This window comes from Podarcis cretensis (assembly GCF_951804945.1).
Source record: "Podarcis cretensis genome assembly, chromosome: 1".
NCBI classification, from domain to species: Eukaryota; Metazoa; Chordata; class Lepidosauria; order Squamata; family Lacertidae; genus Podarcis; species Podarcis cretensis.
This window is the reverse complement of record NC_137170.1, coordinates 136126049-136139056: the sequence shown is the minus strand read 5'-3', so window position 1 is coordinate 136139056 and position 13008 is coordinate 136126049. Positions and strand designations below refer to the sequence as shown.

Genomic DNA, 13008 nt, shown 5'->3' with positions numbered 1-13008 from the left:
CTCATCATGAGAGTCTTTAAGTTACTCCTTGCTTCCATCATGTTTTGTGTATTTTGTTGCATGTCTGTTTATTGTTCCGGAATTAAATTTTGAATTGGGAAGTAGCCATTTCCCAGATGTGTTCACACGTGTGTTTGTGTGCATAAGGACAGAGCTATCTTTCTGTTATGCCCACTTACCTGAAAGATTTCCTTATTCTTACTCTACCAGATCTTGATGCAAGAAGCTTTGGAACTCCCCCTATATTTTCTTGCTCTGCTTTGCAAAAATGGACCTAACATTTCAACAGACATTTTAACAAATGTTGACAGGACTCATTGGTTGAATCCTGGTTGTTATTTTTGTTGTTTCTGCTGTTGTTGTAATTATTATTAATTGTGCTGTGCCCTGATACTTTGGGGGCAGAATGTTTCTGAACAGTTACCGGAAACCACAAGAGGGGAGAGCGGGGGGGGGGGGGGCTCTTGCGCTCCGGTCCTGCTTGTTTCCCACAGTTGGCCACTGGGAGGACAGGATGCTAGACTAGATGGGCTATTGGCCCGATTTGGGAGGCTTCTCTTGCCTGCTATGGCTCAGCTAATACCGGAGCAAAACTGAGCTGTAACATTGGCCAAAGTCTTTTCTGTTATTGTTAGGCAGAAACTTTAATGTATCTTCTCTTCCCTCCGCCCACCAGCTCCCTGGCGCCCTGTTTGTGCCATGATTTTCCAGTATTTGTCCCAGACTACCAGTTCTCTTCAGACCCAGGAGATACTTCAGTCTCAGGTAGAGAATTTGCTGAGCAGAACTTACTTCAAGTGGAAGAGTAGGAAATATGCCAGCTCAGAAGACAATGGCCCCTCTGTGGAAGAGATCCCTTGGGACAGCATCTTGGCACTATGCATTAACCATAAATTGAGAGACTGGAAACCTCCACAAAAGCCAATAGCACCAGGTAGTAAATGTCTCTGGACAATCTCTTCTCTACATTTTAATTTTTTTTTCTGTGTTCTGTATTAAGTTGTGTTTAGCATATATTAACTTTGCCTCTAGCCCCAAGAGTCTTGCCTGCATCCCTTGCTTACACACTTATCATGGCATAAGCTTTCATTGGTTACACACTTCCTCGGATGTGTGAAGTGTTATCGTAACTTCTGGTCTATATACACATGGAGTGGGGTGTGTGTGTAGAAAGGTCAGGGGTGAATGAAATCTGGAAAAGTACAGTGCTAATTGCATACTTAGCTGTGATAATTCACAGAACAGTTCTTGATGACTCGGCCATTCTGGCATTGGCAAACCAATTAACAAATATAAAGGTAAAGGGAACCCCTGATTGTTAAGGCCAGTTGTGGACGACTCTGGAGTTGCGGCGCTCATCTTGCTTTACTGGCTGAGGGAGCTGGCGTTTGTCTGCAGACATTTTCCGGGTCATGTAGCCAGCATGACTAAGCCACTTCTGGTGAACCAGAGCAGTGCACAAAAACTGCATTTACTTTCCCGCCAGAGCTGTACCTATTTATCTACTTGCACTTTGATGTGCTTTTGAAATGCTAAGTTGGCAGGAGCAACGGTCCGTCACGGGGATTCGAACCGCCAACCTTCTGATCGGCAAGCCCTAGGCTCTGTGGTTTAGACCACAGCACCACCTGTGTCCCATATTAACACATTTAATGTTCAAAAAATCCATTGCCTCCATTCAGTCCACAAGTTACACCTTTGTATTTAAAGCCAGTGATTTCATGTTGTAGTCTCACCGTGAAGTTCCTTTGCTTCAAGTTGGCTACTTTAAGATCATTCACAGAGTGTCCTTGGAAGGTTGAAATGTCCCCCCCACTGGCACTTATTGCCATTTCTAAGGTCAGGCCCTGTTTGCCCTTTACATTTAAAGCAGTATTGTACCATTCTAAACAGACATGGTTTCCCCCTGGGAAACTAGTATATTGAAGGTGCTGAGCATTGTTAAAGGTAAAGGTAAAGGTACCCCTGCCCGTACGGGCCAGTCTTGACAGACTCTGGGGTTGGTGCGCCCATCTCACTCAAGAGGCCGGGGGCCAGCGCTGTCCGGAGACACTTCCGGGTCACGTGGCCAGCGTGACAAAGCTGCATCTGGCGAGCCAGTGCAGCACACGGAAACGCCGTTTACCTTCCCGCTGGTAAGCGGTCCCTATTTATCTACTTGCACCCGGGGGTGCTTTCGAACTGCTAGGTTGCCAGGCGCTGGGACCGAGCAGCGGGAGCGCACCCCGCCGCAGGGATTCGAACCGCCGACCTTTCGATCGGCAAGCCCTAGGTGCTGAGGCTTTTACCCACTCCTAGAGTTCCCTGGGAAGATGGATTGGTAGTTGAACTATTATGTGAATTGTAGCTTTATGAGGGGAATAGAGGCCTACTAACAACTCTCAACACCTCCAATATACTACAGTTCCCAGGATTCTTTGGTGAAAACCATGACTGTTTAAAATGGTATGATGCTGCTTTGAATACATAGTGCATATGGGGCTCAGTTTTATGTCCATTTACCCTTTTGCATAGAGACTGGACTGTTTGCCCTATGTAGAATGTGTTGTTGGTAGATGATACCATGTATCACATTGGAAGTTGAGCAGGTGAACGAAGACATAGTGCTGCCAGAGTCAATATGTGGTCAGAATTAACATCTGGGATTGCCACAACGACTGGTCTTTGTTATGTGGCCTGTTGCTGCTAGGTTGAGGGGCTCTCTGTAAGCAAGTACAGCCTTCACACCCAACGAAGTGTCATTGTGCAGAAGGGACTATAGATCATCTAAGCTGCATTTGAGTACTTACAGCTGCAATGTGTGGCAACAAGTGGCCTTCTGTCATTTCCTCTTCCAAATCTTTTAGATTATTCCTTGGTACCAGTAATTTAATTACTGAATGAGTGTACTTATACTGAACGCATGGGCAGAAGGAAAAGGTAGCAGTTTTGTTCAAACAGACATTTAGTGTTTGCATTCTAGAGCGACTGAGGCAGAGTTCCTCATTTCACGATAACTTCTGTTGAATCTGGAAAATCCATGTTACTTTTGATTTTATGTTGGGGTTTTGTGTGTCTTGCATCTAACAGAAGCAGTGAGCAAAGATGGACAGACATATGTATATTTTTCTGAGGAGCAATTGAGAAAATTCACTCGTCCTGTTTTATGGGAAGAAGCCAGATTAAAAACTCAGAAAGAAGTCCAGCAAAGTGAAGGATGGTGAGATTGTCTAACTTTTCTTTGACTTTTAGCAGCCCTGCCCTCTTCCCTTTCATTTTTGACACTTTCGCCTCTCACAGCCTACCTCTTGTTATTCTACCCCCTTAACTAACTAATTGGCACCAAGAGTGCTGGACTGAAGCCCAGTTTTGGAAATCAGTACTTGTGGCAATTATTTGAAGTTACTGCTTTTTGTTACCACTATCTTCCCCTGTAGGCTTCCTCTGCAGAGCTTAGGATATTTCATTTCTGTAAACTTAGTGCTGCAAGAAACTGAGGTTCTGAGGTGCAGAGAAATTTTCAGAAGGCGATTGGAAAGTATTTGCAATACCTTTATATCATCAGATTGATCCATTTGATTAGATCTTGGGAAGGTTGTGAGAACAGCTGTATTTGGATATAACACTGGCCATAAAGCTGTGTTTGTTTATTGCAGGAGTTGCCAACCCTTTTGGAGTTGTGGGCACATTTCAAATTTTGAGAGTGTTCTGGAGGTGCCAAGGACAAGATGGCTGCCATGGAGGAGCACGGCATAGCGCAGAATGAGAGAGAACCCCACCCCTGGCAATCTTATGCTTGCCATGGGAAGTCAGCTACATTCTGCTGGCCCTCATTTTGGAGATGCAGATGCTGTTGTTGTCTAATAACAACAGGATGCATTCCTCAGTGTCAGGAAAAGACCAGAAGGCAGCCACAGCACTCTCATGTCACAGAAGTCACTAAGGAGTTACCTGCACATTTTGCCCCATAACTTTCTAGGAGGGCTAGAAACTTACTTTTTTCAAAAAATGAAAGTTCACAGTCTGAGCACTTTCCCAAGGCAGTGCTGGAAGCCCAACCAGCCGGCTCCCTGGTGCCTGCAAGTGCCATGTTGGCAACATCTGATTTATTAGATAGGATCTCAGGTGAGATTACAGCCTGAACAAACTGCAACAAACATTGACTGCTTAATGATAGTTTTTGCTAAGCTAATCCATCTGTGTTTGTTGCCTCAGAGGAATAGATGAGCAGAGCAGGTTGTGTTCAAGCCATAGGCACCCACATACAGCTCGTTTACAGACCGGTTTGTTTCGTGATGTTTTGTGACCAGTGTTGCATCTGAATGTGACTGTGCTGAATAATGCATCTCTTTGTCTTTCAAACAATAATTGAAAGGTTGTGTGAGAGTGACGCCCTTGGTGTGGGATGACACCTTCATTTGAAAGCTTCAACTTCTTAAACATGTCTATTCCCCTTTTAATCACACAGAAACTTTGATTTGAAAATAGATCCTAAAAGATTATGCCCCTGAGATCGAAAAGCCCCCCCCCCTCCGCCCCAGTTGCATTTGCAATCATATTTTGAGCCAAGAAGCATGGTGGTAACCTCAGAGCCGTCAGATTGCAAGAGAAGCTAAGTAGGCAAAATTAACAAAGGAAGACCGAATTGTAGAGTTGGAACGGACCCTGAGCGTCATCTAGCCCAACCCCCTACAATGCAGGAATCTCAGCTAAAGCAGCCATGACAGGTGGCCATCAAATTTCTGCTTAAAGACCTCCAAGGAAGGAGAGTCCACCACTCTCTAAGGGAGGCTAAGTTTTTAAGCAGAGGTTGGACGGCCATCTCATGGATGCTTTCCTGCAGGGGGCTGGACTCAGTCACCCTCCGGGCAACTTCCAACTCTGCCATTCTATGCCTCTAAGAATGATCTGACAGCATACTTGAAAGCAGCACTGAAGCCATCAGAGGATGGGATAGACAAATAGGAAAAGTGGATATGGTGCAAACTGCCTGTGCAGACAAGAACCTCAGCATTGAGCAGACAGGAAAATGCAAGAGTCTTTAGAAGCACATTGTGGTTTTGCAGCTCTGGCTAGAATCTGAAAAAGACATTGTGGAACTAGGAAGGTATGGGGAAGCTGCAGCCCATGGGCTATACTTGGCCTGCCAGGATCCTGAGTTGACCTGCAAGACTGTTTTCCCCAAACCCACAGCCACTCAAGTTGCATTTGATGTAGAGACAAGACATCAGGTGTGGGGAAGGCAGAGATGGGGCTTCAAAGGAACAATGGGGAGCTTCTAGTGAGCAAGGTTTGCTTCTACCATTCCTCAGCTGATGGGAGGTGGGAAGGTATTCTGCTCCTGCAGCATTTTGCCAGCATCTGCTACATGAAGGAGAACTTCTCTGTGCAGTAGATGCCTGCAAAATGAGGGCTTCTTTCTCTCTCCCCTGGTCCCCCATCAGCTGGTGGGAAGGAGAAAAAAATGCTTTGCCAGCCCTATGCTCAGTGCTTCCCAAAATGTAGAGTAGGGCTGAAAACTCCCCTTGCACTGCAGTTCCCAAGCACCTAATAGGAAACAGTCATCCAGGTGCTTGGGAACCCCATGTGAGGGATTTTGCAGGACAACTCACCTGTCAATCATGCTGGCATAAGGATGTTATGAGTTGGCCAACAAGGATGGGGCCGATAAAGATCCGTCCTCCAGAGCCAAAGAGGACTCTCACCCCAAACCTAAACAAATGAAGAATTGGACTATCTTCGCTGCAATGAAAGCTAAAATATTTAGAGCTTTTTTGTTTTACAGACAACTAAATGGCAGAGAGGATAGTGTTTTATATAACTATGTACAATGAGGAAAAACAGGTTTTTGTCTGCTGTCTTTATACTAGATCTTGGCCATCTAGGGAAACTGGTTGACAGTAGATTCAGGAAAGTACTTCTTTACAGAAGTAAAAGGTAAAGGACCCCAGAACGGTTAAGTCCAGTCAAAGGTGACTATGGGATGCGGCGTTCATCTCGCTTTGGGCTGAGGGAGCCGGTGTTTGTCTGCAGACAGCTTTCTGAGTCATGTGGCCGGCATGACTAAACTGCTTCTGCTGCAGCGGGACACCGTGACAGAAGCCAGAGTGCACGGAAACAGCGTTTACCTTCCAGCTGCAGCAGTACCTATTTATCTACTTGCACTGGTGTGCTTTTGAACTGCTAGGTTGGCAGAAGCTGGGATAGAGCAAAGAGAGCTCACCCCCGTAGTGCAGATTCAAACTTCTGACCTTCCAATCAGCAAGCCCAAGTGGCTCAGTAATTTAGACCACAGTGCCACCTGTGTCCCACTTTACACAAGATGTGCTATTGGATATATGATTCATGTATTCATCTAAGATACAGCTAAATGGAATTTGTTAACACTGTTTTGATCACTTGTGCAAATAGCATGCTGGGCTAGATGGAAACTTGGGTCTAGTTCCAATAGAAGTGCTGTTATACTTACTGATATTTCATAATTCTGGTAAAAACAAATAATTCCCTTTGCTTGATATTTTTCATTGCCTAGGTCCAAAATAAAAACTCAGTCTTTTGCTAAGCTATATTCTCATTCATTGTCTCCAATGGAATATTGTGCCAGCCAGCAAACTGTGAACAACAAAGAACTAAGTATTTCCAGTGGAGGAGATCTAACACAGGCCATTTCAGAAGCGGATCATCTCCCTGAGTACCTGTCTGCCAAGTTGCAACAGGAGAAAACAGAGAGCAGGAGGTAAAAGTTTTTCTCCTTTTTGTAAGTTGTGGGACCCCACAAGTTAACATGATGGTGCTGAGTAATAGTTCACAATTCTTAATCTCTGTAAGTGGCCCCAAAGCTTTGAGAAAACCACTGTCGTCCAGTCTCTTCCCCCACTCCTAACACACAGAGCCGCTCTGAGAGTATACCATGGTCTGTGGCTTGAGGTTTTTTAAGCCAGTTAGATGTACATGGTACGTAGCACAGCTTGTGAATACAGGCAATATCAGAATTGGGTGTTTTTCATTCTTGGGAGTGTTTCATTTTGGCGCTGAGACATAAGTTTAGGTATCCTGTCCTGCAGTGCTTTATTTTTTCAAGAAAAATGGGTGCTGGAACTCACCATGAAGTTGTTAAGTAAGTCGTCAGGTGACTCGGGGCAGCCCTGAACAGATACTGGTTTGTCAACAGCCATGTTCACTTCCTACAAAGATGCTAAAAACTATGGCAAGCTGTCTCCGTAGTTGGTTTGTTCCAGTGCAGGTCAAACAAATACTCCCTGCCTCCCTTGTTCTCTTAGACTCAGGAGGGTGCCTAGGGCAGCTCAGAAGGGCCCTTGGGCAAATGTGCACCTGTGCAACTGTAGAAGGCTAGCTGGAAAGCTTAAAGGCTGCTGCCACTACACAGGAGATAGATTGAAGTATGGAAATACAAATTGGCCCCATAGCTTGACCAATCATGGCTAGGAGCTAGATGGAGTCTTATATCTAAAAAAAGTATAGACTCTCACATGCTGGCCAGCTTCCATTTTGACTTGAAATGTTGGTTTAGGGCTTCTCAGAAGTATGTAAAGGTCAGAAGTAGGTTGGGGTGAGCATTGACCTGTTTTGGGGTAATGGGCCCACTTGAGAGGTGGCAGAACTGCGTTCTGGTGCGCTCCAGCTGAAAAAAGCACAGCTGTCCTGTGAGTTGAAGGGTGAGCTACCTCCAGGATCTTATTGGAACCAGTACTGCAAGCGTCATGTACCTCTGGAGAGTACAGATAGGAAACTTAACTGGAAAATACAAGTATTTGTTTCCCCTGAAAATTTAAAATGTACCGTTACACAAAGAAGAAAATGTTTGTTTATTTGAACTTTCCTACCAACTTTCTTACTAAAAGTAATGACTGTACCACAATACGTTATATCAGAGTTTTAAAACAGGAGACATTTAAAACCAGCAAATAAATAGTCAGAGTCTGGCTAGAGAAGGAGGAATGGTGGGAGGCTACAGCTGGGGAATCCCTAAGGAAGCATCCGAGTGGCTCCAAGGCTCTGAACCAGGAGAAGTTGGTGGGATACAGAAGATAAGCCACAGGAAGAAGGTGGGGACAGATGGGTTGGAGGCTGAGCAAGCAAGAGGTTTAAGTAGAGTGAGGCAGCTGAGGAGGAAGACAAGGCTGCAGCTGGAACATTCCCAGCCCCCTGCCAGTTCCACTGTTTCCCCTCTCCTCCATCCCCAAGAACGAGGAGGGTGTTACATGTAGCAGAATAAAAGGCACAGAGAGCCCCTCCTGGAAGGAACTTGTGACTGTTGGGAAGGCGGCCGGCTGGGGAGGAGCCTTAGGAGGAAGGGGGAGGCTCAGATCCTCAGTTCTGGCAGCTGCTTCATTGGGTTAGTTCTGCCCATGGAGTTCCTGCTGGGTTTTGTCTCTCTGAACAAAGAATCAACCTTACTGCTCATCTCTATGAGTTTCTGTGCTGAATCACAGTGGAACCAGCCCTGACATAAAGACACAGAACAATAGGAAATGAATATGTATAGTAGGCAGTCAGACTGACTAGAAGCTGCTGCCAAAACCTAATAAGGGTGAGTGCCAGCCATTTTGAGGGGCGAGGGAATTCCACAATTAGAATGCCTCTGCTGAGAATACCTTCTCCCCTCTTGTGGTGGCATGTAGAATCCCTGGCCGACAGGAGAGCGTTCCCCATCAGTCTTCTCATGTATCTAAATTCTGAGCTGTTAGTGGCTTTCTGCGTCTGTTGCAACACCTTGAACTTGTCTCAATAGCATATAAGCAGCCAGGGCAGCTCCTTCAATGGATAGAGTATGATCATTTACCCATTCTTTTTGTCCTTTGCCTTTGTTGGCCTAGATTTGAGGAGCAGCTGCAGCAGCTGTTAGTGAAAGACTCTGAGACATTCCAGGATTTCCCCTCTCTTCCTGTGTATCTTCCTGAAACTCTGGTGGCTGTGCCTCAGATTATCCATCCCCAAGCCAAAACACCAGTGCTGAGAAGCCCAGAGGTAAACTCTAGAAAAATAGAGTGGAATAAATCATATAGGGTTGCTATATTTACATGAAGCATCTGTTACTGATTGAATTTATAATTTTGTGGGGGGGGGGGGTTGGAGAGGAGGGGCTGGTATGTATGGGTGTCAAATATGCCTGATTCTGGGCTTTGTGGTGATGGTGCTTTAAGCTTCTATGGTGATTTAATTTTCTCTGACTTAGTACACTTAATCTATAAAACTTGATTACTATAATCCGTTTTCCTGGAAAGCCCACATGTTTTGGGGTTGGATCTAAACTTAGCTGAAATTCAGTCACTTTGGAATCAATGGAACTTTTGTCATGACCCGTTTATCCCATTGATTCTGGTGAGATTTAGGTTCCACTAACTTGGGTTGCATCCAGTGAAGTTTCCCCATGCAGGGACTTCCCATTGCGCAGGAGAGCTTCCTCTTCCTCTCTTTTCCCCATGTGCCACAGATAAAATCTGCTCTGTAGGGGGGGGCGGGCTGAGGAAAAGAGAGGGGAGGGTAGTTTCATTTTACAAGGGGAAGCCTTTTCATGAATGGGATGATTCATTGAATTCAGCCAAGTGTGTCTACCAGGTCACACTATCCCCACTGATGTGGCTCATTGTAGATCAGGGTGGGGAATCTGTGGCCCTCCAGTTGTTGCTGGAGTGGAGCTGCCATCCCACTGGTTATGCTGACTGGGGCTGCTGGGAGTTCAGCAACGGTGAAGAGCCACAAGCTTCCCATCCCCACTGTAGAGAGTGTAAGCCACGGGTGCCACACGGTTGTGCCACTTCTGGAGAGAGGCAAGAGGGCAACCAGCCTCGACTTTGAGATGGGATCAAACCTACAATTCTTCCTGCCTCTTGGACACTATTTCCCAGCCCCGGAGAACTAGAGGCAGAACCACTCCTTGGAGGGGGCCCTTGAATGACCCTGATGCCTCCCTTGAACTTGAATTGCAACACCCCCTCCCCAAAAAAGTAGGCACCGCTCTACTGAAGGAACATCTAAGCAGGGTTTAAACTTATAATTGTTTTCTATAGCCTTTTAGTGTCCCCAACAATTTGCCATGTCCTACAGCAACATGTGTGTGAATGAATGTGGTTATTCTGGGCTGTTAGATTAAGTGCTTCTGTTTAAGGGGCAGGTTGGGTGTGCTGCTAAACTGTTGGCTTTCTCAAAAAATATTTTATACTGTATTAACAATTTTCTCTTTTGCTCTTCAGGCTGCAAGTTGGACAGAATTGAGAGACACAGATACCTCTGTGTCACAAAGATTTGCCTATTTGAAACAACTAATCAGGGCTAACAAAGAAGAAGAAATGACTTGTGAGCTCCACCTGTCAACATTGCTGGACATGATAGATGCTTGATCAGAGTTGACCCGAACGTGTGAGGCCAGAGAGCTCATAATGGATGGTGAATACACATGATTAGCCTACAATTTCTGCGTAGAAAACAATGGAGGCTTTTGTGGATGAATAGTTCTTTCCCTATCATACAGTACTTGTATATGTTTGCACAATAATGTTACATTTCCCTGAAGATGAATTGCTCCTTAGGTTTTACATTTTAATTTTGCTCTTTTCCTGTACCCACTTCCTTGGAGTAAGCCTCCTTAAACGTGGTGTAAGCCTCGTTGAACTCCTCCATTCTGTTGATGAAGCCAGCTGCTGCAGCCCACATAGACAAGAGTTGGTTCTATGCATGGTGGGGAGAGAAAGAGGAGATTGCCTCTGATTCCATAATCAAATCTCAAATATTTGTTTGGGAACTGGTCTGATGCGTTTTTCGTTGCATATGCATAAGGCCACATTCAAACACTATTCTCCCACATGAATGGTTGCTGGTATTGGAGACAGGGCAAATGTGTGATTGGATGGGAAGATCAGGTCACTGTTGCTCATGCTCCCCACCATGTGGAGGGGAGACACTATTGACTCGTCTGGTCACTTCATCGACTTGGCTGCTGCTCTGAGAAAGTATGACAACCCTTTATCTGTGTTATTTGCTCTGCATGGACAAAATGAATTATGTGTCCCTGGTGATACATGGCACTGCTGTGCATCCCTGTGTGGAATTGACATCGATGGAGGAATTTCCATATGTGGGGTTGCCTTAGGAAGATTACTGCCTTGTCACAAAGGAGGCTCAGATTGGAGGCTTTCACAAGAAGATGCTTTAGGGACTTATGTTTTGGTGCATGCGTTCAGAGGTGTGTTATCGGTGCCATTACAGATTTATTGTCTTCAGCAGAGGAAAATTAGGAGGAGCCAGAGATCTCTCTTGATAAAAACTGAAAGAAGTACTTGGTGTTGCAAAGGGCAGATACCTGTATATAGAGATCAATTTCAGCAGAAGCTCTCACCCAGAGGTTGCAACTCATGTTGCAGATTTACATGATTATCATAAATATGATGAAACCAGTGTGTGCTCTAACACAGAATGACCAAAGATGATTGGGCACCATGTTGTTTCCATTTTACATCATGTAGTCCAAGGGCAGCTTGCTTTCACATGGCATTTAGGCACCAGAGTGCTGCGATAAGAGTTCTCACCCGGGATGGTTACAAATCCACCTGTTTGCAGTGCCAGCGCAAGCTGCTGAAGCTCTTTCATGCATTTTTGGGATACTTACGCTGCCATTTTCATTTAAGGAAGGGAAACAAGTAAATTGTAAGGAGGAAGGTGGGTGTAAAAAAATACTGTAGAACCCTGGAAAATTTTGCAGCACCTTGAGAACACTAGACTGCTTTTGTTAAATTACCATGGACAATCTGGTTTGTGTATGTGTTTTAGAAATGGTCTGTCCTGCATTTTGCTTAGATTTTCACATTAGGAAATAATTTCTTGTCTTAAGTCTGTATCTTTATCAAGAGGAAAGCAACGACCTGGGGGGGGGGGAAATTCTGATATGCAGAGCTTGTAAAGTTGGCAAGAACTTCCTTTCCCAATAATCAGTAACTTCACATTCTTCATATTTATTTTAAATTTTGTGTTGCTTTCTGTTTTAAGTTGTGCTATTTTACAGCGTCCTTTCTAGTCAAGTATAACGTGTGATTTTCATAAGTACATTTATACTGTGTTAGGCTAACCTCCAAGGCCCTGATGCTTTCTTCCCAATATTTCAGCTATTATATTTAGGGTTAGGGTCTACTGTAGCTATTGTCTAATAAATAAAAACTATTCTGACACTTTTGAAGTGATGCTTAAAATTATTGCTTAGTGTCATCTATGTACATGGTGCTTTTCCAGGACGCCTGTTTGGCAGGTCCACAAGAGGCTTGCAATTAAAAAATATGTAGACAGAAGGAAAATCACAAAGGAAGTGGAGGAGATTGAGGCAGAGGTAAACAGAAATTATATGCGATTCTTTCAAATACACAAAAGAAATCTTTCAATTCTTTCAAAAATCACAAAGGAAGTGGAGGAGATTGAGGCAGAGGTAAACAGAAATTACCTCTTTCAAATACAGGGACTTTGGCTCAGTGAAATATGGTACTGAGACTAAGAGGGAGGGTTCTAAAAACTTCAGGGAAGTTTTTAATGTGTGATATTTTAGTGTATTTTTGGTTTCTGTGGAAGCTGCCCAGAGTGGCTGGGGAAACCCAGCCAGATGGGCGGGGTATAAATAATTATTTTTATTATTCCTGGGGAAAGTAGTTTTCAGGAGGGCTTTGAAAGACTTGAGAGCGCTCGAGGACTCTCTTCCCCTGTTACTCACTGCTAGATTAACAATGGCAAAGCACTGGAATAATAATAATAATAATAAGACATCCCATTTGAATCGAGTGGGCATAACAGCATCCAGAAATCTGGAAATGGAGAGCAATGAAGAAAGGAAAGTAGGCAAATGTGTAGAAACATCGCGCTGCTGTATTGAACGCACTGCTTAAAAAGAACTCGCCCCCTCAATCCTATGGGGAAATGACTTTGGTCGCTGGCAGGCGCAACTCGGGGCGCGTCGGCTCTTCTGCTTTGCCCAGCGCAAGCGGCGCCCCTGCGCCAAGTTCTCCGCCCGCCTTTTCTCTTGGCCCCGCC

General features: G+C 44.8%; 1 protein-coding gene across 1 annotated transcript in view; it reads left to right on the top strand.

Annotated features, from left to right (window-relative positions):
* MCM3AP (minichromosome maintenance complex component 3 associated protein) overlaps positions 1-11862 on the top strand; it is a 42854-nt gene extending 30992 nt beyond the window's left edge. Inside the window, exons 24-28 of the mRNA XM_079975724.1 lie at positions 677-934; positions 3070-3199; positions 6512-6715; positions 8817-8967; positions 10194-11862. Of these exons, the coding sequence (XP_079831850.1) occupies positions 677-934; positions 3070-3199; positions 6512-6715; positions 8817-8967; positions 10194-10340 (890 nt within the window). The 3' untranslated portion in view covers positions 10341-11862. The remainder of the gene's footprint in view (positions 1-676; positions 935-3069; positions 3200-6511; positions 6716-8816; positions 8968-10193) is intronic.
* Positions 11863-13008: the final 1146 nt, after the last annotated feature.